Here is a 26,766-nt window from a genome sequence, read left to right as displayed (position 1 = left end):
AACAACAATCATTTGATTAACTTGCTTACAATTTTGCAATTTGGGAGGGGCTTCATGGAGACAGCTGGTGTCAGCTGTGTCGCTTGTGCAGCCAGGGTCTGGCTAGAACGGCCAACTTGGGTCACGTGTCTGGACCTCAGACTTCATTGTGGATTGGGCTCCTCAGCTCTCCTCCACTTGGCATTCCATGCAGTTAGCTTGGTCTTCCCTCCAAAATGGTGGTTTCAGACAGTCTTCTTTGTTCCTGGTAATCTGGCTTCTTACACGGCGGCTGGCTTCACCTGAAGCACAAAACAGGAAGCTGCCAGGGCTCTTAAAGAGTAGCCTACAATTGGCATAGTGGTATTTTCAGCACATTCTCATGGTTGACGCAGGTCACAAAGCCAGCCCAGAGGCAACGGGAGAGGTCTACACAAGGGCATGGATATCAGGAGGCATGATTTACTGGAGGCCACCCAAGTAACAGTCTACCACAAATCTTAAAGTCAACTCAATAGCATCTTCCACAATTTTATTCAACTAAGGGGCATGAAGTACATAGATGTTTCTACTCGAGAGCACATAACCTGCCTGCCCCACTCCACCTCCGCATTTTTCGAATGCTGGTAAAATGCAATTGTTTCTCAGGCCACTCACTGATCCCTTAATAGAACTGCCTCAGATTCTAAAGGGACCTTGCAAAAGAGTTTCAAACAGGCCAACATCTGGGAAGGGGGAGAGGGCTCTCAGTTCAGAACCATCCCACCTGCTCCAGAGCCTGGGTCATTCCCCAGGGCCCCTGGGTCATGTACCCCAGCTTCAAAATAGGAAGAAAGAAAACCCATTCATGCCTGGTTCCTGCTCCCCCTTCTGCCATCCGCCATATTCTTGTCTCCCCTAGGAGACAACCCCCTCATCTCTGTTACACAGTCCTATCTCTGGAGAGCTAGAGCAGAAGATGGAGTTCCCAGTTTTCAGAACATGAAGATCTCTCTGCAGCATTTATGACCCTCTTGTGTTTTCCATTTCCCAAACTGGACACAGTCGTCCTGTATGACCTGAATGCCAAGTTTGGTGATAATATCAGAATTTCTATAGGAGAAGTTTGGGAGGCAAACTGGTTAGAGGGAAGTTGGAAAGGACTGAGGTTTTTCTTGAAAAATTTTTTTTAAAGATTTTATTTATTTATTTGACAGAGAGAGGGAACACAAGCAGGGGGAGAGGGAGAGGGAGAAGCAGGCCTCCCGCTGAGCAGGGAGCCCGACGTGGGACTCGATTCCAGGACCCTGGGATCATGACCTGAGCCGAAGGCAAACGCTTAATGACTGAGCCACCCATGCTCCCTTTCTTGAAATTTTTTACATGATCCATGCGACCCCTCATAGAAATAGAATTGATCACCAAAAAATTGATATAATTAGCCAAGTGGTGACAAGTAAAAATATATACTTAGATCACAAATTAAATTAATAAAAATGTGTATTTAGTACATATAAAAGCAAAAAGTAATTGAGTTGAATAGAGCAGAAGCTGAGGGAGTTTTTAATTTTTTTTTTTTTTTTTTTTATGTTTCTAGCTATCTGTCAATTACTCCACATTGAAGCAGAATCACATGGTGATTGAATATAGGCTCCAGAAGTCAGACTGTCTGGGCTGGAATTCCGGCTCCATCACTCACCAGGTCATCTGGGGCAAGCTAGTTAATTTCCCTGTGCCTTAGTTTTCTCACCTGGAAAATGAGGATAATAATAGTATCTTTCTTATAGGGTTGTTGTAAGTATTAAATAATACTTGCAAAGCGCTTAGTGTCCAATAAACATTTTCCATAAATGTTACTTATTATTCCATACATTACTATTACCCTGAGGTTTTTCAGCACATGCTTTACAGATTTTTCTTTCTCTTTATTAATTTGTGTTTGGAATGATCTTGGAGGCAATGACTGTTGAAGATTATGAGACGCTAAAGATACTCTCCAAACCCCCTTCTTGGTCCCTTGGCCAACTTTAAATAGGTCCTGCCAATAAAAGGTATCCATCACAAATTGCAAAGTATCAATGGCAGATTTAAAAAAAAAAAAAAAACATAACAACTTAAGGTAATATTCTCCTGAACCTCAGAAATTAAAAATAAAATAAAAAATAAAAGGTAACAGATGAACTTAAGGAAAAAGCTGAGCAATAAGTACTGAATCTACATATGCTTTCAATGTTTTAAACAAAGCATGTACCTTCTCATTAAATTTGTATGGGGAGGAAAAGAGATACATAAAAGCAATTTAGAATTTACTTTGGATAGAATCATACAATTCCATGCAATTGCCATCAATTGTTCTCCCAGCATCCCATTTTCTATTACAATCCCAAGAGGCAAGCAGAAGAATCCGAGGAGTTAAAAGAGGGGGGATATCAGCCCCCCAGCAAGGTGCTCACTGGAACAATTTCCCTGCTGCTCTGTGTTTACAGAATCTTATTTGCATAGAGGAACTGCAGGAGCTCTGGATGATAGTGGCTCTGAAAGAAATCAGCAAAAGCGCACGTGAGGGACAGGTTCAACACACCTCCTTGACTCTACAACGAGTAGACAGTTGTCAAAGGCAGAGCGTGAGGACGATCAATCTTCAGATTCTCAGAGGTGGAGATCATGGCCTGCGTTCATCTAATGATCTACACTGGAAGTGCCAATAGATTTTGTGCATAATCCTCCGGGCGTTTTGTCATTTACATTGCATGATGGGTCAGTTACAATCGAAACACAATTGGCCTGAGGCATTTTATGGGGAATAACTCCCTCATGTGGCTGGCCACCTTCTGGGTTGACACCAGGAGGGCAGGGACCTCTGGGAGAATTCTCTACACCCTCTCTCACTCACCAGCTGCCGGCAGAGTTTAGGGTTCCTTTGATCTTCTTCAGTCTGGAAGCTGTTTTCCTTTCTTTCTTTCAGATATGGAGAACAGGCTCGAAATGTTGTTTTGCAAGCCTGAGAAAAATAATATTACCATCTTATTGTCAAAAACATTAGAGAGTTCTAGAATCCAAGCAAGGAAGAGCACTGCACCCAATCTGTGGCCTCGGGGGCCCTGAGGGTATGAAAGTAACTTCCAGAAAGTTTGAAGATGTCAACCTTAAAGGATTTTGCTTCTAAAATGGCCAGGTCTATAAGTTGGGGCTGGTAGGGAGAGCATCACTTTATAGCTTACCACTGGTTATTGTCCCATCAAAAGTAGTTCTGAATTCCTAAATTTCCAAATTCTCTCTGTCTCTGTCTCCCTCTTGTGTGCACTAATTTAAAAAAGACAAGTGGTTTGGTGGAACCTCTTGCTCCCAGTGGTTTTGAAAGCCTGACATTGATCCAACTCTGTTAGGACATGTTTTCTCTGAGAATAAAACAAAAGCTCTGTAGGGGATTGAGAAGCCAGGGGTGGGAAATCTACACAGTGAAGGAGCTAACTGGCATGAGTTCATGTCCTCATTATGTGGGCTACTGCCCCACAGATTAAACCCGTGCCTCTCTGGCCCCCACACTCCAGTAACCTGAATTTATCTACCATTGGCAGGCACTGATCGGGCAGGTGGGGCAGGAGCAAATGGAAAATAGCACTCTTGCTCGGAGAGAGATGACACAGCGGGCAGGCACCTTTCCAAGGATTCCTGTGGATACACTGCTCAGCATCCCTAACGGAAGCGGCAGGAACAGAGGGTCTAGGGGCTCAGTGCAACAATTCCCTTTAGGAATGGCCCAGAGCTCTCATGCAATCGGTGGGAGAGTCACAGACTTACCTTGGCAACCTGGGGATTTCTGTCCTGTAAATGTATCAGGAGGGAATCTTGAGTCTGCTTGACCTGACTGGTGAAAAATGTCTTCCATTTCCGCCCGGCATAGGCCGCCAATTGCCCAAACAAGACGAAGGCTGAATATCTCAGGTTGTCATTCTCCTGTGGGTCCCCGATGAACAAAACAACAAAACCCAGGTCGTTACCAAAAGGCCACTGCATCAGAGAACATCACAGTCATCGTTCTTTGTTGCATGGTAGGGGGTGGGTCACCAGATCCAGTCTAAAGCTCTTAGCTGGCTCAGTCTTCAACAACCATCTTCTTCAGAGGACAAGACAATTAGACAGGGGGTCACGGTGCTAATCCCAGCTTCGCAGCTCTGTTCTTTATTATTCAATGTCTCGGAGATAGAATATGTTTGTATGGTTCAAAATTCAAAATAACCAAATCGCTTTATTAACAAAAGTAAGTCTCCTTCCTACCCCTTTCTGCCTGCCACTCAATTTCCCTCCCATGAATGAACAAAGTTACACATATTGTGTGTATCCCTCCAAAAAAATTAAGACAAAAGAGAATAAAAGATGTATTACATAGTCCTTTCTCACATTTTTACACAAATGGAAGCACACCATCCCACTGTTATGTACTTTGATTTTTCACCAATCTATCTGGGAGCTCTTTCCATGTCACTACCTAAAGGAATTTGGGGTGGCTGCACTGTAATTCATTTGACCCATCTCCTGTTGATTATTCCCAGTGTTTCTACAAGGGCACTCTTCACTTCTTGTCTGAGTTTCTCCTTCTGTAGTAGAAATAACAATTGTTTCTTCCCTGACACCCTGCAAACTCTTTCTGCTTTTAGTATGGTTGGCTGATTTGTCTCTGAATGTGTCTCATTGGGGTCAGTCCTTTCTTGTTCTCCAAGCTGAGAGGTCTGGTCCAGGTATCTCCCTTTCCTGATGAGGACACCAAGGCTCAGGGCATTTCAGTGACTTGCAGGAGTCACACTGTCAGGTGACCATGAACCAGGGTAGGACCCAGTCCCCTGACTATTGGTGCAGGGATTTTATATCAGTGTTTCCTGGTCCCCTGAAATCTCCAGGCAAACCAGAAGGAACAGAGCTGGGCTGGGCCTCTTCAGGGGCAAGGAGCACCTAGAACTGGGGGTCACAGACACTCAGCAAGACCAAAGACCACTGATTGTTTCATGAAGTATTGAAAAATAATTTTTAGCACATGGGACATTTACACAAATTGCTTTATTGTTGCACTTTCTTCACTGTTCTACCAATGTGTGTGCGTATCCATGCATGCACGCGCGCGTGTGTGTGTGTGTGTAATTCAATTCAGTGGTACCCTACGGCTATAAGAGGTACAAGACACATAAAATGGGTGCCTGGCCTGCTAGGGGCCTGACAACCATCTGACAGGGAACACAGCATATGACAGGCAGTCAAGGGTGCTATACTAGATACACACCATCAGGAAACAACTCTCCATGACTATTTCCAGGTTACTATATACAACCAGGGCTTTCTGGTCAAAAATTACAGTCCATCTGGGTACAAAAAAGTGATTGCATGGCAAACAAGTCCTGGAAATTAAGATAGCACCTGCAGAGAGATCTAGACATCTTCCTGGAGATATTTGTTTATATTCCAGGGAGGTAAAGTAGAGACCAGAGATGACTGGTTTGCATTCCAGAGCAAAGGTCTCTCAGTCTCTCTGAGTGCGAGGAGAGGCAAATGGGCCAGAAGCCCTATGTAAACTCCAAGTTTCATAATTTCAAGATTTCTTTTCCTCTCGTGTGGCGCAGGTCCAGCTGGGGAATTCGGTGTGGGGAACTCACGCAAGGTGCTTTGTGAGTAAATAAAAGGTCTGTTTCCTGTTCTACAGGTATTATCTCTCTGTTAGAGGGTGTGCGTGTGTGTGTGTGTGTGTGTGTGTGTGTGTGTGTGTGTGTAACTGCAGCAGGCTAGCTGGTTAGCTTGGAAGGAAGGTATCTCAGAGTCCCCACAGTTTCAGAGCAAACAACGTATCAGTGCACTTTTTACTTAGCCTGCCTTGTCACGTGGCAGTGAGGAGCACAGGTCCTATAGTCAGAAAGCCTGGGTTCATATCTGCTTACAGGCTCTGTGAATCTCGGGCAAGTCCCTTAACCTCTCTGTGCCTTGGTTTCCTCCTTTATAAAGTGAAGATAATAATAGTGCCTACCTCACAGGGTTATTGAGAAGATTCTATGAGGTAACCCATGAAAACTGCCTAGCACCGTGCCTGGCTCGCTAAATGCTAAGTACTGTTATTGTCACATTCATAACAAAGTATTGAATACATGAGGGCACTGTTATCATCATCTTCACTATCATCTTCATCACCATCTTCATCATCAGTGTATATATATTCACTTCTCTATAACAACAAAAACTCCTCCTTCTTTATATGTCTTCCATAAACCCCAGTACGATACTAGCCTCTCAATGATTTCTTAATAAATAAGTGAATAATACAGACGATGTTCTCTGAGCCACACACCACCCAGGGCTCACATTTCTCATCCCACTTCAACTTTAATAACCCAGAATTCTTCTGAATTGTCTCACTTACGTCATCTAACAAAGTCCTGGTCTGAAGAGTGATGTCTACGAAGAAAGAGCCCAGACTTTTCCCCTGGATCTTGCCCAAGATGATGGTCAGAGTCTTCATGCTCTCGTGGATGACTTCAGCACTCACAGGGTCATACAGGCCATGCACCAGCAGATCTAGGACAATTTTCTTGTACTTTCTCACCTGTTAACACAGTTTGAAAAGTATGAGTAATCCAGAAATTGTTCCCTGTGCGTTGAAGAGCAATCCCACTTCTAATAGTTCAATAACCTAGGACTTGGACTGAGATCGTGGCAGCAACGAATCTCATTAAAATAACAAATGCTTCCATTAACCTGACCCAAGAGCCAGCTCAGTCTTGGAAGAAAAACAGAAAGAGCAATCTGGAGCTTGGTCTATGAGCAGATGAGGCCAGAAGGGCACGTCAAGGAGTGTGGTGGGCTGGATGATCTAGACATCTGGGGCATAGCAGATGCTTTTATCGGGGATGAGATGAAATGGTTACTGAAGTCAACAGATGTTGAAAGCAGAGGTGGGGAAAACATCTTTTACTAAACAGGCATAAAGTATTCAAAAATCAATAAATTCACCCAAGAGGGTGATGTCCAGGTGTGTGTTAATCCCATCTGCAGCTCTGTTCCCCAAGGCTGATAATAATGAGGTATGATGACCCCCAAATAACTCCAAATGAGTCATGCCCTTGTAGAGTCTCCTTCTATTGAGCGTGGAAAGAACCAGTGACTTTACTTCTAATCTCTAGAATTTGACGACAGTGATGGGATATCATTCCCATGGTTACATTACATTACGTAAGAGTCTGCTTGAGCAGACATGAGTGGTAGAGGCTCTCCTGTTGGCCTTGAAGAAGGAAGTTCACATGCTCTAAGAGAACAGCCTCAAGGAGCGGAGCTGGCCAGTCAGCTAGAGAGCAGGGACCTCGGTCCTACAACTGGAAGGAGCCGTGTTCTTCCAATGGCCACAGAAGCTTAGAAGAGGAGCCCAGGCTTCAGAAAGGAATGCAGTCTGGCCCACACCTTGATGGTAGCCTTGTGAGATCCTGAGCAGAGGACCCGACTACGCCGTACCTAAACCCCTAACCCAAGGAAACCTCAAGAGGATGAATGCTAGGTCTGTGGTGATCTGTCACACAGCAACAGATAACTGGTACATGAAGCGCTGTCTCCCAGTCTGAGACTCCAGGCCATGAGGGCTGGCCAGGTGCCACTTTCCTCCCCTACCTTGTCTGGCGTCTCACAGGCCATGGTTCCCAGGCCTCTCATTGCCATGTGACGCTTTTTAGCATTGGGGTCCAGGGCTCTTTCTGCCAAGATGGAGAACACATTCTTCAGAGACTCCCGCTTCTGAAACCTCAGTGTCCAAGAGACCTGGGTAGTAAGTCAAAAATGTATTGATTGGGGGGGCGCCTGGGTGGCTCAGATGATTAAGCATCTGCCTTTGGCTCAGGTCATGATCCCAGGGTCCTGGGATCGAGTCCTGCATCAGGCTCCCTGCTCCGCGGGGAGCCTGCTTCTCCCTCTGCCTCTCTCTCTCTCTCTGTCTTTTATGAATAAATAAATAAAATCTTTAAAAATACACACTGATTTGGGGAGCGTTCAGAGTCATACCCATACCAACCCCAATCCCTCCCTCTAAAGAAAATCCTGTGTGGCCTGCTCAACTTAGCCCATCTTTCTCCACCTAAAGACACCTGATTTTTGCTGGAAACACATTAGTTTGATGTACATCATGAAGAAAATGGATGGAAGAGGAAAGAGAAACAAATAATGCAGGGCTGGTGTTGAGGTAGGTTGGGGGAAATGTGGGGACAGGTACTCTAGGATCACTGAGGGTGGGCTAGAGCTCAGAAGAAAGGGGGCTTCGGGGCGCCTGGGCGGCTCAGTCAGTTAAGCGTCTGTCTTGGGCTCAGGTCATGATGCTCAGGTCCTGGGATCGAGCCCTGCATTGGGTTCCCCACCCACTGCTTGTGCTTTTTCACACACTCTCTCTCTCTCTCTCTCTGTCAAATAAATAAATAAAATCATTTAAAAAAAAAAAAGAAAGAAAGGGGGCTTTAGACAGTTGATGTGAGCTGAGACCAGGGATCCTTCACAGACAAGAAATGCTCGGCTGCTTCCATCTCAAAGAAAAGCATTTCCCCAACTCTTCTTACTCCTCCAGCTCTTCCCCACTTTTCTGTTATACCTTGTAGCTAAACACCTTAAAAGATGTGTCTATACTTGTTTTCTCCAGTTTGCCTCTCCATTATCTCTTGAACCTTCTGCAGTCAGGTTGATGTGGCTAAATCCAAGGGTTAATTCTCAGTACTTGATTCATCAGCCTCTCAACAGCATTTGACCCAACTAGCAAACCACATGTACAAACATCTCAGGGCACCTAAAGGATGTCCCACCCCAGAATGCATACATCTGAGCAACTAAGATTAGGAAAAGAAACGCATAAGTAATGCAAATTGGGAAACCCAATGTGGCCAATGAAGGAAGCTACTTCAGGGACGGAACTCTCACTGCAGGGCAAGGGGCGGGTTACCTCTGTCGTGAGCCTATGAGACCAGGCAGGCCCCAGTGTTCTGTGCTTCACACAACACAGCAACATGTGCCGACATCAGAACTAAGACAATGCAGGATCCAGACAAGATCCAGGAAAAAAACCACCTCCTCACCATCCTGGGGAGCGAGGGGCTGCAGACTGGACCCACAGTCCTATTCGGAATTTGGATGATCACCAGGTCTCATCTTTATTTCTCAGTATGCATTGCAGTTCATTCTATACCTTTATGATTAAGTGAGCAGCAAGTTAAATTCCTCCCATCTTATCTTGCATTTGGTCCGTGTTATAAGAAGTATCATTAAGCTTTTTTCAGAAGCACCTCAGCCAAGCCACCACAACTAATGCAGACCAGACACTGTTACATGTGGTTGTTGGGAGGGACCTCTGTTTATAATATTTTGTGACAGACCTTGGAAAAGAAGGACATCATTGATGTCCTTTTCTTCTTGGGCTGGGTGGTGGGGACCGGCAGGGGCTGGCCCAGGATTCCTCTCTGCGTTTGATCCATGGAACTAAAAGAAAACAGAATCATCATGTGAGCCACAAACCCTCTGCCAAGCCTTGTCACAACAAGCAGTGTCACACAAAACACTATGCCAGGGTAAGAACATAAAGAAGCAACATCCCAGAGGCCTGTCCTTTAGGAGCCTGTCCCGTTGGTGAGGAGATGGAACAGTCCCATCAAAAGATAAAGAGCGGGGGGTGGGGGGGTGGGAGGGATGGGGTGGCTGGGTGATAGACATTGGGGAGGGTATGTGCTATGGCGAGTGTGTGAATTGTGCAAGACTGTTGAATCACAGATCTGTACTTCTGAAACAAATAATGCAGTACATATTAAGAAAAAAAAAAGAAGAAGATAGCAGGAGGGGAAGAATGAAGGGGGGGAAATCGGAGGGGGAGACGAACCATGAGAGACGATGGATTCTGAAAAACAAACTGAGGGTTCTAGAGGGGAGGGGGGTGGGGGGATGGGTTGGCCTGGTGATGGGTATTAAAGAGGGCACGTTCTGCGTGGAGCACTGGGTGTTATGCACAAACAATGAATCATGGAACACTATATCCAAAACTAATGATGTAATGTATGGTGATTAACATAACAATAAAAAATTTAAAAAAAGATAAAGAGCAGGAGGAAATGCAGCAGGGGCATCCAGACGGTCTGTCCCATGGTTCCCATTCCATCCAAGAGCCTTCTTGTACCAGAATCACCAAAGAAATGAAATAAAGATTCTGGGCCCCACCTACACAGATTCTCATGAGTTAAAGTAAAATGTTGCCTGAAACTCTGTGTTTTTAAAAGATGTCCAGGAATGTAAATTGGTACTGCATTTTAGAAGGGATCTTGATGTCATCTCCTCTAATTGTGAAATGCACATATCTTTCAGCCATTCTTGCATCCCACAGATACACTGGTACATCATCTACTCAAAGACATACGGATAGGATAGGCCCTACCACTTTGTAATGAACAATCTAATGTCCTTTACTAATTGTAACTAGTCATTTAATATAAATAAGTTAGACCTATCTATTACAACTACACAACTACAGATGGCCACAGTGTTGTAATTAAAAAGAATATTGGGCAAAAAAAAAAAAACACTAAAAAATACTTTAAAAAAAAGAAAAATCTATATAGATAATATATGTTAATAAACATAATTTTTTGGAAGGAAAAAGAAGAATATTGGGCAGATCTACCTATGCTAAAATGATCTCCAAAACATACTGTTGAGTGAAAAGTGAAGATTAGTATGCTACTGTTAGTATGAGAAAGGGAAATATATATGTACATATATGCTTGCACATGCATAGAACAGGGAAGAATAACCAAGAAATTTTAACAAAAACTGCCTGTGGGGTAGAAATCTGAGCAACCAGGGTAAGAAGAACACTTACTTTTTCATACTTTTTTTTATATCTACAGTTTTGTAATTTCACCACATGTATATATTATTTAAAATATATATTGTAAATAAATATAGCTCACAAAGTATTTCTGATCTACAGCCCGAGTTGAGGTACACTAGTATAAACTAGTATAAACGAGCCTGAACTAGGAGAAGTCTGAACTAGGATAATAGAATCCATTGCCGGATCCAAAGTCATGAAGACTTCCCCCTATGTTTTCTTCCAAGATTTTTTACAGTTTTAGCTCTTATATTTAGACTGTTGATCCATTTTGAGTACATTTTTGAATGTGGTACATGGTAGGAGTCTAACTTCATCAGAACTATTGACTTTTGTTTTGGTTAAAAAAAATTTAGTAGGAAAAATGATAGGCAAGGAGCTGCATGGGTTCCCTGTCCTAGCCACAGTAAAGTCACCTGAGGAACTTTCCATCTCCTGATGCCCTGGCCGTGCCTGAGACTAAGTCTATCACCATCTCTGGAGGTGAGCCCTGGCATCAAGTCATTTTAAAGCTCACCCAGGGTGCGCCTGGGTGGCTCAGTCGTTAAGCATCTGCCTTGGGCTCAGGTCATGATCCCAGGGTCATAGGGCTCCCTGCTCGGCGGGAAGCCTGCTTCTCTCTCCCACTCTCCCTGCTTGTGTTCCCTCTCTCTGTCAAATAAATGAATTTAAAAAAAAAATATTAAAAAAAAAAAAGCTCACCCAGTAATTCCAGTGGGCGGTCACTGAACTAGGGTGAGTACTGACCAGTCACCTCGGTTTGCCCTGCAATACGGTGACTTATAATAAATACATACTTGGTCTTTGTCCCTGTTCCTGGCACAGCGCTCCTAAACCCATTAGAATTTCCCAAGTGATTACAGTGATCAAGGCGTCTTTTGTCATGTTAATGAGGCGACTTTAGAAAGCCCTTTCTCACTAAAGGATGAAGCTGGTTGCCAGGGGAATGAGGGTTGGAAACTTCAGTCCCCTCCCCTCCTGTTGGGAGGCCAGAGGGGCTGGAGACGAAGTTCAACAACCAATGGTCAATGATTGAATCAATTGTGCCTAGGTAAAATGAAGCCTCAACAAAACCCCAAAAGGAGGGGGTTCAGAGAGCTTCTGAGTTGTTGAACAGGTGGAGATCTGGGGAGATTTGTACATTCAGGGCATAGCATCTCTATGCCCTTTCCCCATATGTCACCCTATGCATCTCCCTTCTGGCTTTTCCTGAGTTATATCCTTTTATAATAAACTGGTGACTCAGTAAGTAAAATGTTTCTCTGATTTCTGTGAGCTGTTCTGGCAAATTCCTCAAACCCAAGGAGGGGGCTTCGGGAACATCCAGTCTACAGCTGGTGGGTGACAACCCAGACTTGCTACTGACATCTAAAGGAAAGGGAGTGGGGACTGCCTTGTAGGTCGGAGCCCCTAACCTGTGGATCTGACACTATCTCTAAGAAGATAGTGTCAAAACTGAACTGAATTATGGGACATCCAGTGGGTATCTGCTGAGAATTGGAGACTTGATTGGTGGTGTGGGAAAAACACACACTGGAGCCTGGACCTTAGGAGTTTCCTGGGACGTGGGATTTTGAATGCTAAGACCAGGGACATCCCAGGCAAACCTGGACATGTCGGCCACCCTCCTTACTGTACTTGAATTGCAAACTTATTTAAACACAGGTGGCTGACACAACCCAGCTCTTAAACAGCTGTGCTTTGGAACATTTGACTCTGTTTGACCTGGAGGTGCCCTGGGATTTGGTTTCTCCACTGTCTTGCCTCTCCACCCCTGCTGGTTTCCATATGCTTTCTTGGTCAGAAGACACTGGAGAGATCCATGGAAACACCTCTTCATCTCCAGCCCCTCGGCTCTATTTCTACTTCATCTCTGGCCAGCAGAGCTCCCCTCACTACTGCAATGGGGATCTCAAATAAAAGCCCAGAAAAAAATCACCCCCACCGATTAGCAATATTTTCTTTGTTTGAATAAAGGCATTCCATCAGTTTTACATTCCATTAAGCCAGTGGTTCTCACACTGCACGTGTGCTAGAATCACCCCGGGGACTTGTTATAGCACAGACTCCCAGCCCTGATCCCCAGAGTTTCTGATTCTGTACGTCTGAAGCAGGGCCCCAGATCCACACCGGGGTGCTGCTGGTCTGGGGACCACACTTAGAAAACCACTGCATTAAGGGAAAGAAACCACGCTATTACTATGCCGGTCTTCTCCAGAAGGGATTTTAAAATTCACACTGAGGCCAAACATGCTTGGCTGTTTCATTTGGGGGTTTTCTGCACACAGCCTTCTGTTTCGGTAGAACCTGCCACTCGTTGGGTTGAATGCTCCTGATCAGAGTTGATGAGCACCTGGCTGTGGGTAGGGGAGCTTAAAAGAAGCAAAGTTGGTCAAGCTGGGGGCTGCTTACTAAGGAGGCACAAGCCTCATTATAAAACAGCTTGTGTCTCTGTTCTGAGACATGAAAATCACATCAGAGGCTTCTCTCCATGGAGAAGGAAAGCAAAGCTGGTTCCCCGTTCATTATGCTGGACTTCTCCTGTAGGATTAGCATAGCAGGTAAGGGCTTCAGCCATCCAAAACATCTGCTCCAGGCTTCAGAAGCCAAGCATCCAGCCCTGTCACTTCTTTAAAGGCATGTGGAAAGTTTAAGGTCATGGAAGGCTCTCAAGCAGTGCTAAGTCCATGAGGGTTGAGTGCTCTGCATGGTAGATTCAGAATGTGGTTAGGAACCTGCCCAGGGCTCCCCCTCTAGCTCACCACCTCTGTTGGAAGTGCTCCCTACCACCCTACGTCCTCAGTACCAGATGGAAACTAGGATCTAGTTCAATTGTACAGCTTGTCAGGGCTCATGTTCGTTTCTGGCGTAGGAAAAACAAAGCATTTCCCACAGCACTGGCGGGGCCCCCGACATTAGAATCCCCTGCAGGGCTTGTCATAAACCCCTACCCCATCGGTACTGGGTCAGAATCGCAGAGCGCACAGGGCCTGAGCCCAGCATTTTTTTTTTTTTTACTGCCTCTCCAGTGGAACTTAAGTAACTCCAGAACTGGCGTACTGCACACTTCGGGAGAGGCCCCAGAAGTCAGAGGAGCAGCTGGGGCCAAGCGGGTAAGAGAGGAGAGAATCTTTGCAGAGGACATGGTATTGGCAACATATGTTCGTGAAGCACCTGGAATTTCTTTCTCGATAAAAAAATCACATTGAGCTGCACAGGCTATGATTTGTACACTCTTCTTGGATCCTATTCTTAAATAAAAAGTTTCCTTAAAAGAGGAAACACATAAAAGTTACTTAGGGGTCCCACAGCCCCTCACCTGGAGCTCTGTGGCTCTTGAGCTTACAGCTCCCACTACCCACGGGCCCTCCTTCCTTCTCTTTTCCAAAACTTAAGTCCTTTAGACCCAATCCAATCAAACAAAAGGACAGTTTCCATCTGTTGCTGTGCAGGATCTCAGAGAGGAGCATTTTAAACACAATCTATGGATTCAAAGATTTCTTAGGTGTCCTAACCCCAGCTGCAAGCCCACTCACCCCCACACTTTGCTTTGAGGGACTAGGTTTTTCTGGCGGGTTGATCAGGTTATCCCAGGTGCCCAGGCCGGTGTGACTGAGTCTGGGAGGCCACCTGGCCACTCTGAAGCCAAAGGCATGGCTCTGCTTATAGTTTCATTCATTCCTGTGTACATTCTTCATCATGTTCTGCTTCCTCTGGGAAGTCCTTCCTGGGTGTGCTAACAATGCCTTGTCCCTGGTTTTCACCATTTCTGAGAACCTGGAGCTTGTCTTCATCACCATATTGTGATTCTACCTGGTCTTCCTGAAAAGACATGGATTTAGGGTGACCTAGAAAACTGCTTTGTGCTTTAGGCCGACTCCCAAATACCTCTGTCAATTTAAATTCCTCTGACTGAAAATATTAGGTTTAGGGTCAATAATCCTTTTACTTAGTGAAGCCAAAAGGTATATTATGAAGGCCAAAATTACAAAACACTTTGATCATTTCTGTAAAACAAGGGGAAGAAACTGTTAGATTTCTTTTTTTTTTAGGGGGAGAGGGAGAGAAAGAATCTCCAGCATGCTCCATGCCTGGCATGGAGCCTGATGCAGGGCTCGATCCCAGGACCCTGAGATCATGACCTGAGCTGAAATCAAGAGTCATCTGCTTAACCGACTGAGCCACCCAGGTGCCCCAAAACTGTTAGATTTCTAAAAACCCTCCCAACACTGAACTTATTAATCACCATAATAATATTAATAGCTACCAAGTATTGGGCACCGTGTATGCTAGGTACCATATTTAGCACTTAGTACACACTGCAGGAGAAGCTGTTTCAGCTAAGCTCTGCTGAGCCAACTTGCCAGGGGAACTGTACTCTCCAGGCCCCCCGTGAACTGCACCAACCGGTGCGTGTGGCTGGTGGTGCCCACGCCTACTTCTCCTTTTATGCTAACCGAGAACCAGTTCCTGACACCTGTACTTGTTATCGTGGCATTTAAACAGTCTAGAAATTGATGAAAAATGAATATACCAAGAAAGGAAGTCATTTCTATGAAGGCAAAATGGAATGTTTTGGAACGATCCAACAATGGGAAGCTGCTAAAAACTTGCTGTCTACTTAGAAACAGTGTGGACAGTACACGTTTGGAAAGTCTTCATGGAACGATAACTGGAATCTGAATGGCTGCCCAGAAGTGACTTTATATAGTTCTCCCCAGGTGCCTTTCAGCTCTCATTCCACTGAAAGAAACCAAAACCAGAACTCACAGATGATGTGTGTGCCTCATGTAAGACACCTCAAGATCCACCAGCTTGTGGATCCATATTAGAAAAAAAAAAGACCACAGCCCTACCTTAAAGACCAGGAAAGTCCATATTTTAAAGTGAAATATTTGAGGCGTGCAGCCTCTTCTCTGATTCTCTGCTTTAACCACCTTCTTCCATTAGCTCTCTCAAATCCAGTCCCAGTCTTCCAAATAAGAGGCTTTTCTTGTGTTGGATTTAATTCACAGTAATCTCGAGAGGTCAGTTTAATTATGTCCATTTTAGGAAAGAGGGAGATGACGCTTAGAGCAATCAATGTAAACGACTCAAGTCAAATCGTCAGTAACAAACGGCAGAGCGGAGGCCCAGCATCTGTACTTCTGTGTGCACAGTATCACTGTGTGCAAGGCTGATGTCCAGTCCCCAGAAAGCTCCCTGCGTGCTCACCAGGGAAGGACACGCTGTGTCCACGCTTCGGTCTGAAGCACCAACATCTCGCCTTCAGTCCCCCTCCCCCCTTCCTAAAGCTCTCTGATGCCTGGATACAATGATCTATAATCCATCTCTTGGGTAGAGGTGGACTGACATAGTTTGTGAAGAGAAGAAAGACTGGCTTCATGGCATTGCCCACTTCAGTTTTACAAAGAGAACGTCAACTGCCCCTGATGTCAGCGACCCGAGTGACATTCCAAAACCGCCCGGGAAACCCCCATCGACCTGGGCCTCCTCCCGCCCGCTGTCCGGGCAGCGGGCCCTTACCTGCGCCCGTCACGTGGTCAGCTGCTGCAGGTGCGGCTGGAGCCCGGGTCCCAGATCCGCTGTGGTCGCCAGGTGGGATGACTAGGCTCAATTTTCCCAGCCCTGAATTCCTAACGTAGAAGAAGGGAAATGAGAGGGTGAAACAGGATCTGTTCAGGATAACGGGTCAGCACAGAGTGTTGGAAAGTGAGATTCCGGGGGGCGGTGCGGAAATCAAAGTTTAGATGACCGTATTGGGGTGGAGGAGGGAATCGCGCTCGAATTCCGACGAGATTGTTCTCAGTGGTTGTAAGCATCACTCGTGTCCTTTACTTTCCCAAACTGTGCTGAGGTGTCGTTCCCCCTTCCCCTTGCTGTGTTTTCCCCTTATTCTTCCTTCGGCCCGAGTCTCACCCACACTTCGTAAAGCAAGGACTGCAATTCCGAGGCTCTTCCCCTGCACCAAATGAAGGGCTCAGCCCAGCGCGGTTCCCCCATGACGCCACTAGATGGCAGCATCACTCAATGGACGGGTTCCAGGCTTCCTGAGCAGCTGCCGCCGCAAGGCTTTCTTCCCTAATCCGGTTCCAGCAGTATTTAATCTAAGGATGGGACACTGCGTTCCAGGCCAAGCAGCTTCTCTGTGACTGATTGGTGCACCAACAGCTACAGCTTTAACGCTGACTCCCCTTTCTGCTCAACAAACACCATCGGTGCTGAAAGGACCGACTTAAACCCCCAACAAAACTGTGGATTTATTGGTAAAACAAAACAAAACAAAAACCTGGGAATAATTAACTGTACTTGCCAATTTGGAGGCCTCCCTTCCTCCCCTCACCCTCCCTCCCTGGACTTCCCGTAAATCCATTTATCATTAATTATTGTCTGGCCTTGTGTTTGGCAAAGTGGGCAATATGTCCTAAGACAAAAGAAGTCACATTTTCAAAGCTCTCGGAGTTTATTGTTATGCTGAAAAATGTTTACTGGCTATGTCTACGTGCCAAACATTGAAGTAAATATTACATAAACCATCTCGTTTGATTCTTTTTTTTTAATTTAATTGTATTATGTTATGTTAGTCACCATACAGTACATCATTAGTTTTTGATGTTTGTTTTCATATAACAATCTTGTTTGATTCTTACCACAAACCTAAGATAAGTACTCTTATTATGATCCCTGTATTAAGGATGGGGAAACTGAGGCACTGGGAGATGACCTTGTCGAACGTCATGCAGTTAATTGGTGGCAGAGTCAGAATTCAACCACAGGCTAATGTTGGGGCTCAGACTCTTAGCCACGATGCTGTGTGGTGGGCAACTTTGGGAAACACAATTAGGGCACACACAATGTAACCAGAGAAGTAGGTCAGAGTGGAAGGGTGAAAGAAAAACTAGACGGAAAGAAAAGTGATGCTTTTGAGAAAGCAAGAAGGGTGAGGCTAACACAAAGTCCTCTTTGGCCTGGGCCCACCGGGCCCCCACGGTGACCTCTGAGAACGCAATTTCAACGGTGACAGAGAAAGGAAGCCGCTGCACTAACCTCTGGGAAGAGGAAATTGAGATGTCTTGCTGGAAAAAGAAGGCAATAGACTAGAAGAGACAGCAAGGTCAAGCAAAGGCGTTCCGGTGTTCTTGTGTGCTTTTTAGGATAGAATGGAGGCTGGGCGCATTTGAAAGCAGTTGCAAGGGAGACCTGGCTAGTTCAAGTCCTGGAAAGTGGAAGAGGAAGAGGGAAAAAAACAAACAAACCCAGGGGAGGCCAGTCCAGGACACAGGGGCAAGGGTGAGCTCTGAAAAGGAGGGAGAGAGAGGCCCCCCTTTTGTCTGAAACTGGGAGGCAGCCACAGAGATGGAGATACATTAACACACAAATGAGAAAGATGAGCAAGTTTAATTCTTCCAAATGAACCTTAATCTTCTCAGTAAAACCAGAGCTGGGTTATCTACCAGGAGTGGGAATAAGACTTGGGAGAATATTTTCTTATGGTGAACTAATCCATAGAGTGCTCAGAATGACCAAAAACCAGATAAAATCAAACCAGGCAATGGAGGTGTCTGGAGAAGGGAAATCTGCACCGCAAGTGTGCAGATTCCCTGCCAAATCTCACCCTGGAACCAGGACTGAAATTTACCCACTGCCTGGACAGAAACACAGCTGACACGATGCATGACCCCTTATGTTTAAAGTTTCTTTTCTATTCGGTTTTTAAAACATTTGACAGATAAATACTGTCTTCCTCGCTTGCCAAAGGGGAAAATTAAAGTGCAGACAAGTTCTCCCTGTTTGGCTTAAAGCCACAGAGAAGATCACGGGCAGAACAAGAATTGGTGCCCAGGAAACTCACTGATGCGACTCCAGCTCTATTAAACACTTCCCACAAAGGGTACAGGCAGAGCTAACAGCCCCAGAGAGTTCCAGACACAGCACAAACTTGGGAAGATTCCACATTAGGACATGATGCCCAACAGAGCTAAGCTTCTCCTAGCGTGGCCTTACGACACAGCACCGTTTTTCTAGGAATTGGAGAGAGGTTGTTTCTTTGATAATTTGATTGCAACATATTGATGTACTGATGACACGATGTCCTTCCCACGCCATCATTATTTAATTTTATTGTTTAACAACTCCACTTTCATTCTCAATTAATATTTCCTTATCTGCAAAAGTACATTACTAAGACTGATGTAACTAAAAAAAATCAGAGGATAATTACATGGTCTGCATTACTGATGAAAAGAGCAACAGGCAGAACTAAATCAATCAACAACAGTCCACTTTCCCTTTAGACTTGGGAAATGAGGACAAATCGTCACCAATCTAATGGTTTTAGTCCAGTGTGAGCATTTTCAGAGTTCCCTTCTTCTGTGATGGTGCATTGTCTAGGCAGGAAGCTTGTCTAAAAGGGATGGTTTTCCATTTCCTCCCTCTCATCTTCTTTTAGGAAATCCCTCCAGCTCAGGCCAAACCCCCTCTTGACTTTCACATGCAAAAAGAAATAAAATCAGCTGCCTGCTCAGTCACAAATTGAGAATACCCACTTCTGGTCCATCCATTGTTCATTCTTCAAATGTTTATGGAGATCCTACTCTCAACAAGGCACAGTGCTTTCCAGGTGGTACAACACTCAGACTATGCTTTCCAGGAGAACCAACCGAGAGAGGAGTTGAGACCTGGTCTGGTGTGTCTATAGGAATCTTTAAGTGCCATAGACGGGAGCTGACAAGGAGCATGGAGTCAAAGGCCAGTCCATCAGGATGTCCTTTGTAAAGGAAGGAGCATCTCTATCAGGGCTTACTGGAAACAGAGGTTAGCAGAGGGAGACGGGGAAGAAAGGCATTCTAGGGGGCAGGTGCGGCATGGGTTTGGGAGCCCAGATGAATGACCTGGATGAGCCAGGGAACCTCACACTTTCCAGATTCTTCCAGAAGCCACCTGCAGCAATGGCGGAGTCCAAAGCTGCCTGCTGCAAGCCGACATCCCTTGGGAAGCCCTTATCAAACTTCAGCACTGTTTGCTTCCCACTCTCCTACCTCTTTTGCTTTCATATAAAAGCCATGGTCTTTTTGTCTCAAATCTTTGACTAAAGTAAATTCCATAGGGAGAAGCAGCAAGTTCATTCCTCGGCTTCAAATACGCTCTAGCAAAGGGAAGCAGGAGCCTCCTGATACCCAGATGGGGGAAGTGGAGTGAAGTCTCCCCAGTTCGACAACCTCTAAGAGCAGAAAGTTGCTGTCAGCCATTTGCTTGTCTAACCCACCGTGTGGGTGCCCTGCTTCTGTTTTCCTGACTTTAATACTTGACAGGTATTGTTAGTACTGGGATGCAAGAACAAGTTCAAACTCTTCCTTACGTAGCCTGAGATGATCTCTGAAAATGGTTCTCTACTCACTTAACCCAGAAAACCCTTACCAACCATGCAAATCAAGAGGTTCAAATCTGTGTTTACTTTAGGAATATCCATGAAACAGCCCAGACGATCAAAGGTATGCATATCTGAAAAGCCACCAGGTCTCTGAAAGATGTCACATTACAGAAGCAGTGCATGCCCAGTGCATCATTACAATGGTGGAGGACTCGGGCCAAACAATGGGGCTAGACACAGGGTCAGTGGCCCCAAGAGAGCGCTGAGTTTTTGCAGCACATGCTTAAAAATGCAGAGGGTAATGCTGAATTTAAGAATTTAGATGTTGAGGGGCGCCTGGGTGGCTCAGTCGGTTAAGCGTCTGCCTTCAGTTCAGGTCATGATCTCAGGGTCCTGGGATCGAGCCCTGCGTCGGGCTCTCTGCTCAGTGGGGAGTCTGCTTCTCCCTCTGCCTCTGCCCCTCCCCCCCACTCGTTTTCTCTCTCTCTCTCTCTCTCAAATAAATAAATAAAATCTTTAAAAAAAGACTAAACGTACATAAACGTCTTCCAACCTAACTGGTTAAATCTATAGCAATGGAAGAACTGTAGAGTTTAATGGAAGCGGTTGAATACAGAAAGCGTTCTGTACAGTCTTACCTGGGCTAGGCCGCGAGCTGCACAGCGAGGCGGGCTTCTCCTCACAGCTCATACCGATGAAAGGTGAATGTAACTAATCCCAGGAACGTCGCTCTCCTTTAAACAAGCGTGGGGCCGGCCAAGCTGCATTTTGTCCTTGAATATGAAACATAGAATGAGTTCGAGTTTTATCACAAAAGGGAAATACATAATAAGACCTTTTGAGGCTATCTACCCCCTGATAATTGCTAGAGATACATTTCAGGCCATGCTGTTTTGCAAACTTTGAAGATTCTTACGTTAGTTTCCTACTTTTCCCAAGGGCCCCGTGAGAAAGCTACGTGTACTTACTTGGGAAGGGAATTGGAACAACAGTTAGTACGACGAGAGGCCAAATCCACTCCACCAGTAAGACTGTGCGTCACTTTGTCCCTGCTCTTAACAGCCCAAAGCATTCTTAGGCTATGTGTCATGTTGTCCTCGAAGTCCTGGGGGGCGGGGGGTCATTCTCATGCCTCCTTGACAAGTAGGAAACCAAGAGGCGGGCAGAGTGAGTGGGGCTTGCCTGGAAGTCTCAAAGCCAGTTGGTGGGACTGGAGACTCCACGTTCGGCTTCCTTTCTGCTTTGACCAGCTAGCCGTTCTGTGGATTTGGCCACTTGCCTCTACAGGCCACTCTTATTCTCTGTGGCCTTCCTTCCAGGAGAACTTCCTTCCCTTCCTCCCGTTCCTTTCTTCTCTCCCCTGTCCCCTACCTTCCTTGTGTCCATTTTCTGTTTGTTGTGGACATTGCTTAGTATATTCCTTCTTCTTAAACTTGACAGTCTCGGGATTGTATTTACAGTTACGGTAGAATCCCACTGAGTGACAAAAGTGTCCGCGTTTTATGACACAATTTCAGACACAATTTTACCAACAGAACAATGCGCCCATGTCCAAAAGTGTTTGAAAATGTGTGCTTCCGTCATTAGAAATCCAGTCTGTTATTGGGACAGTTGACTGCCTTGATAGGATGGCTTCTCTATAGCCCACGAACTTCAATAATCCTGTCTTTGATCCCACGATCCCAGCCTCTCACTACAAGTCCTATGTATGCTGATTCAAAGAGATATTTGAGGTATATTATTAAGTGAAAAAAGTAAGGTACAGAGAATATATTAATAATTCAATGTATGTGAATGTCTTTTGAGAAAAAATTGGCTGTATCAGCAATTTTTTCTCAAAATACATTTTTTTCTCAAAATACATTCAAGAAATCATTAACAGGAGTCTTCTAGGAGAAGAGTAACCGGGCAAGAGAGAAAGCTTTTAGTTCAAATGTATACTTTTCTGCATCGTTTGAATTTTCTTACCAAAAGCATTTATTACTTTCAGATTAAAAAAGCAACAGGGATAATCAGACTAGAAAGTTACTAATCTTTTTTTTCTTGCATTTTTAACCATCAAAGAAATCTAAAAAAATTTTTTTTATATTTTTTTAAAATTGGAGTTAGTTAACATACAGTGTAGTACTGGTTTCAGGAGTAGAATTTAGGGATTCATCCCTTACATATAACACTGGGTGCTATCCCAACAAGTGCCCTCCTTAGCCCTCCAGCAACCCTCAGTTTGTTTTCTATATTTAAGAGTCTTATGGTTTGCCTCCCTCTCTGTTTTTATTTTATTTTAAGAAATGTTTTTTAATTGCTGTGCATATCTCCCTACAGAATACATTAAAAAAATAAACTGCGGTTTCTTGGATTTTGGTTGTTTGGGAGGTTTTTTGTTTGTTGTTGTTGGTGGTGGTGGTGGGTTTTTTTTTATTGTAGTTGCTGTTTTTTGGTTTTGTTTGTTTCTAGCAAAGGGGCTGAGGAAGGGAAGGAGGAAGGCTGGTGGAGAAGCAGGGAAACAGAGCCCTCTCCGTGCCCTTGCTCTCTAAGGGCCCTTCCACCTTTCAGTTGTTTGAAATTTGTTTCTATTAGACAACTAATATATTTAATCATAGAACAAGAGTATCATGAATCTCATCTTCTTTTATTGATTCAGGTCCAGTTGAGTGTAAACTCAGTGCTTCCAGAGTTGCCCAGGGATCTGTTAGAAAGCTACTCATCATGTGCTTCCTTCATCATATGGGACTAAGTGGGGGTAGAATAATGAGATTAACTGTCTTTCTCGCTTTGGTTTTGATCCCTAGAGAAAAGAGAATTCTAGGTTTCTATTTGTTCCTGAAATTTTAAACCTATTAGAATAAAAGTAAAGCTGAATTCATTGTCACAAATTTTATGTTAAGAATCTACTCCCCCAAATGAATATTGATTTAGGCTGCACATACATTATTTTTTTAAAAAAAAAAAGAGGATGAAAAGGAAGATTTTTGTCTTTGATGAGCAGAAATAACATTTAATATAATTAAGTAACATAGCAATCTCAAATCTAACAATACAGTGACTTTGATATCTTAAAAAAAAAGAACTATTTGTATTTCTTAAGGAAAAAATTCCTTTCAGGAACAGATGTGGGAGGAGAGCACACTGAAATATTATAAATTTTACAGAATATTTCTTACTTTGGGGCTTTGTATTTTGAATCATGCATTTGTTCCAGTGTCAAGGGTACCAGACCTTGATTCTGATTACAAGTTATACATATTTTGATGATAAGTTACACACGTTCTTGTTTCTCTACACGTTGGGAAATAGGTCTTAAATACTGAGCTGATTCCAGGGCAAGGTCTTCTCTTATTACTGATGTAAGAAATACCCTTTTATATCTTGCTGAGTTTCTGTTTGGAGATTGATTATTTAGAGCCCCAGTAATTATTTGTTTACCATGTTTGCCTTGGTTGCCCTGTGTCACTAACCAAGTATTTATTCATTCAATAAATATTGAGATTTATTGAGAGTCTCCTCAGTGCCAGGCTCTCAGCCCAACGCTAGTGCATAAGGGAATGTAAAGGTAACTCTACAGATAAAAATATATGATCCCTGCCCTCAGGGAGGTCATAAGCTGCCAGGCCATGGGCTCTTATGTCCAATGTCCATTATGATGTTTGTTCAGTACAATCAGGGCCAGGGCTAAAGGAAGGGGAGAGAGATGTGGGTCAAAATTTTGGGAGACTCTCCCTCTCGGGTGTATGCAGATGCAGGTGGGCACCTGAGAGGGAGGGCCTCAGCAAATTTTGAGCTCTAGGGCTCCTGGTTTCACCCTTGTCTGGCCTGCCAGCCCTATAGCCTGGCCACCTGGCCGCCTGACCTTCCCACATGGCCTCCTGACCTTCCCACCTGGCCGCCTGACCCTCCCACCTGGCCGCCTGACCTTCCCATCTGGCCGCCTGACCTTCCCACATAGCCGCCTCTTCTCTTCCGCTGCCCTTCTCCCAACTTACTGACACAGTCGCCCTCAACTCAGCTCATTTCACCTCCCTGAACATGTCTACCCTCAGGGTCTGTTTTTCATGCCTAGTGCTATGCAACCCTTCCTCTAAGCCATCCCGGTCTGGTTCAAACCCCACACGGAAAGTCTGCCCCAGACCCAAGAACCTGATACATTTCTTCCCACGCACGTGCACTCCCACTATGGCCTTTATCACTGACCAATTTGTATTCCAATTATTACATAGGAACCCACCTCCCCAACCCTGGGTTGTGAGCCTTTGTGGAGTGTCACTCCAAACCTGTGGCACCCTGCACAGTGTTTACACAGGGTGGGTTAGGCCCTAGTCCCCTCAGGCAGCTAGAACAAGTGACCACAGACTTGGGGGGGCGGTGCTTAACAACAAACATACATTTTGCACAATTCTGGAGGCTGGAAGTCCAAGATCAAGGCGCCAGGGGATGCAGTGTCTGGTGAGGGCTGGCTTCCTGGTTTGCGGACGGCTGTCTTGCGGTGTGCTCACATAGGGGAGGGCAGAGGGAGCGCGCTCCGGCCCGTCTCTTCTTGCAAAGGCGCGAATCCTAATTCCGACCGCTCCGCTCTCAGGACCTCATCACCTCCCAAAGGCATTTAGGGATAGGGTTTCAACATAGGAATTCTGGGGGGGAGAGGGGGGCGGAACACAAACACTCAGTCCATAGCGTGGGCTTTTAACAAATGATTCCCCCATTTATCTGAATCTTTACAATCTTCAGCACGTTTTTTGGTGTTTCTTTTACTTTAACAAAAGCCAGCATTGGTTGGAGGCATTCATGATACTCAAATTTAACTCTACAGAAGCAAAATAGGAATTACAATGAGTTCGTTTGCTTAAAAAAAAAAAAAAAAAGGCCTTTTTTTTTTTTTTGGTATTTCCCAGCAGCTAATCAAACGCAACAGTAGCTTAAGTAAATGGACATTTAATTTTTTTTAAAGATTTTATTTATTTATTTGACAGAGAGACACAGCGAGAGAGGGAACACAAGCAGGGGAGTGGGGGAGGGAGAAGCAGGCTTTCCGCTGAGCAGGGAGCCCGATGTGGGGCTCGATCCCAGGACCCTGGGATCATGACCTGAGCTGAAGGCAGATGCTTAACGACTGAGCCACCCCGGCGCCCAGACGTTTAATTTAGCGCTAATTTCATTTGTGTGTAGGGAGGCCTGGGGCAGCGGGGGGCGGGGGGGGGGGTAGAGTGGTTACATTGTTATGACAATAGGCTTTCTCTTCACCGCATGCAAGATAGTCACTGGGTAAAGACCTAACACAGCCACTTCTTGGGCAACAGCGCTTCTGAATGGCTTCTGATAGTGGATTACACTGGGCACCTGGCTCAAGTCGGGCAACTCGATGACAGCAAGATCTTCTCTTTACTGAGCATGATAGTGTGGCGTAGGATAGAACTGGACATGGCCAATTTTATAAGCAGCGTTCCCCATGTATTACTAAGGCACACCACTTCATCAGGGTAGGAAACTGTAACCCTCCACATACACACACACACACACACACACACACACACACACACACACACAGTGGTCATCTAAGTGTACAGATATGATGGTGTCCTGGAGGAGTTAGTGGCCTGGGACCCTTAGCATAATTTTACTCGTGGCATTTGCTTTATACAAGGCCGTGGAAGAGATTCTCTATCAAAACTAACCCAGTATCAACCCCACCCTGAGCATCTGTGAAATCCATTTTGGAACTTATTTAATGGCTGAAGTTTGAATTTGCCCAATCATTGGAACTAGGGAGTAGCCATTCCCTTTTCTTGCTGTTTCCTAGAAAGGACCTGTTGTATGCGACATTTGTCTTCATGGTGTGATTTGCCAAAGCAGCTTAGAGTTATAGCAACTCCGGTAAAATATTTCAAGTAAACAAATTCAAAATACTGAATGGAAAATCCTCACCTTTCTTGGAAGATTTTAGCAAAGCCCTTTGTGATGTGTCTCTTCTACTTCCTCCTTGCACATGCAGGCATCACCCCCCTCTACCTCAAACGTGTAAAAATCAGAATGAGCACCGCATGCTAAATACAGAACACAGCAGGGTTTTCTGGTCCACGGTGACTTTACTGCTACAATCCAAATAGTCACTATCAACCAGGAACATTTCAAACTTGGAAGTCCTGGCAAACATTCAGGAGATGTGACTTGAAAGGCAGCGATGTTGTAGCTGGAGGGTAAATGAAGAGAAACACACTGCTCAGTGTCTGGGCTTCTGGATAGCTGGGCAAATACTGAAATTCTGTCAGATCAATGAGATTTTAAAATTAGTTAATGGGGAGTTAGTTGCGTTAAAGGAAATATAAATGAAGAATCATCGATTCTTATCTGCTTCTAAGTTTTGACTTTAGGGCTTTCTAAAAGTACAGAGGTTCCACAAAAAATAAAAACAGAATGACTATATGATCCAACAATTTCATATCTGGGTATTTATCTGAAGGAAAAAGGAAACCCTGCCATTTGCAACAACATGGATGGACCTTAAGGCCATGATGCCAAGTAAAAAAAAATCAGACAGAGAAAGACAAATACTGTATCCTTTTGCTTC

General features: G+C 44.8%; 1 protein-coding gene across 1 annotated transcript; it reads right to left on the bottom strand.

Annotated features, from left to right (window-relative positions):
• Positions 1-2,218: 2,218 nt before the first annotated feature.
• MRO (maestro) lies at positions 2,219-26,756 on the bottom strand. The gene is made up of 10 exons (XM_028098348.2): positions 26,124-26,756; positions 24,587-24,832; positions 20,846-20,980; positions 16,364-16,473; positions 9,336-9,438; positions 7,597-7,743; positions 6,359-6,541; positions 3,760-3,915; positions 2,852-2,959; positions 2,219-2,492 (listed from the first exon to the last, which is right to left on the bottom strand). The coding sequence occupies exons 5-10, from the start codon at positions 9,432-9,434 to the stop codon at positions 2,439-2,441; spliced, it is 747 nt and encodes a 248-aa protein (XP_027954149.1). The 5' UTR covers positions 9,435-9,438; positions 16,364-16,473; positions 20,846-20,980; positions 24,587-24,832; positions 26,124-26,756; the 3' UTR covers positions 2,219-2,438.
• Positions 26,757-26,766: the final 10 nt, after the last annotated feature.

Source organism: Eumetopias jubatus, unplaced genomic scaffold, assembly GCF_037043125.1.
Source record: "Eumetopias jubatus isolate StellerSeaLion01/CBP00866 unplaced genomic scaffold, mEumJub1_p1.0 scaffold_16, whole genome shotgun sequence".
In the NCBI taxonomy this organism is placed as follows: domain Eukaryota; kingdom Metazoa; phylum Chordata; class Mammalia; order Carnivora; family Otariidae; genus Eumetopias; species Eumetopias jubatus.
This window is presented reverse-complemented; position numbering and strand designations above follow the sequence as displayed.

What these genes read in the sequence shown, in the direction of transcription:
- MRO (XM_028098348.2), bottom strand. Translation starts at nt 9,434, where the DNA reads ATGGATCAAACGCAGAGAGGAATCCTGGGCCAGCCCCTGCCGGTCCCC. An exon ending in CCTGTGAGACGCCAGACAAG is followed by an intron (nt 6,542 to 7,596) that starts GTAGGGGAGGAA and finishes CTGTGTTAACAG; the next exon opens with GTGAGAAAGTACAAGAAAAT. An exon ending in CCAGGACTTTGTTAGATGAC is followed by an intron (nt 3,916 to 6,358) that starts GTAAGTGAGACA and finishes GGGGACCCACAG; the next exon opens with GAGAATGACAACCTGAGATA.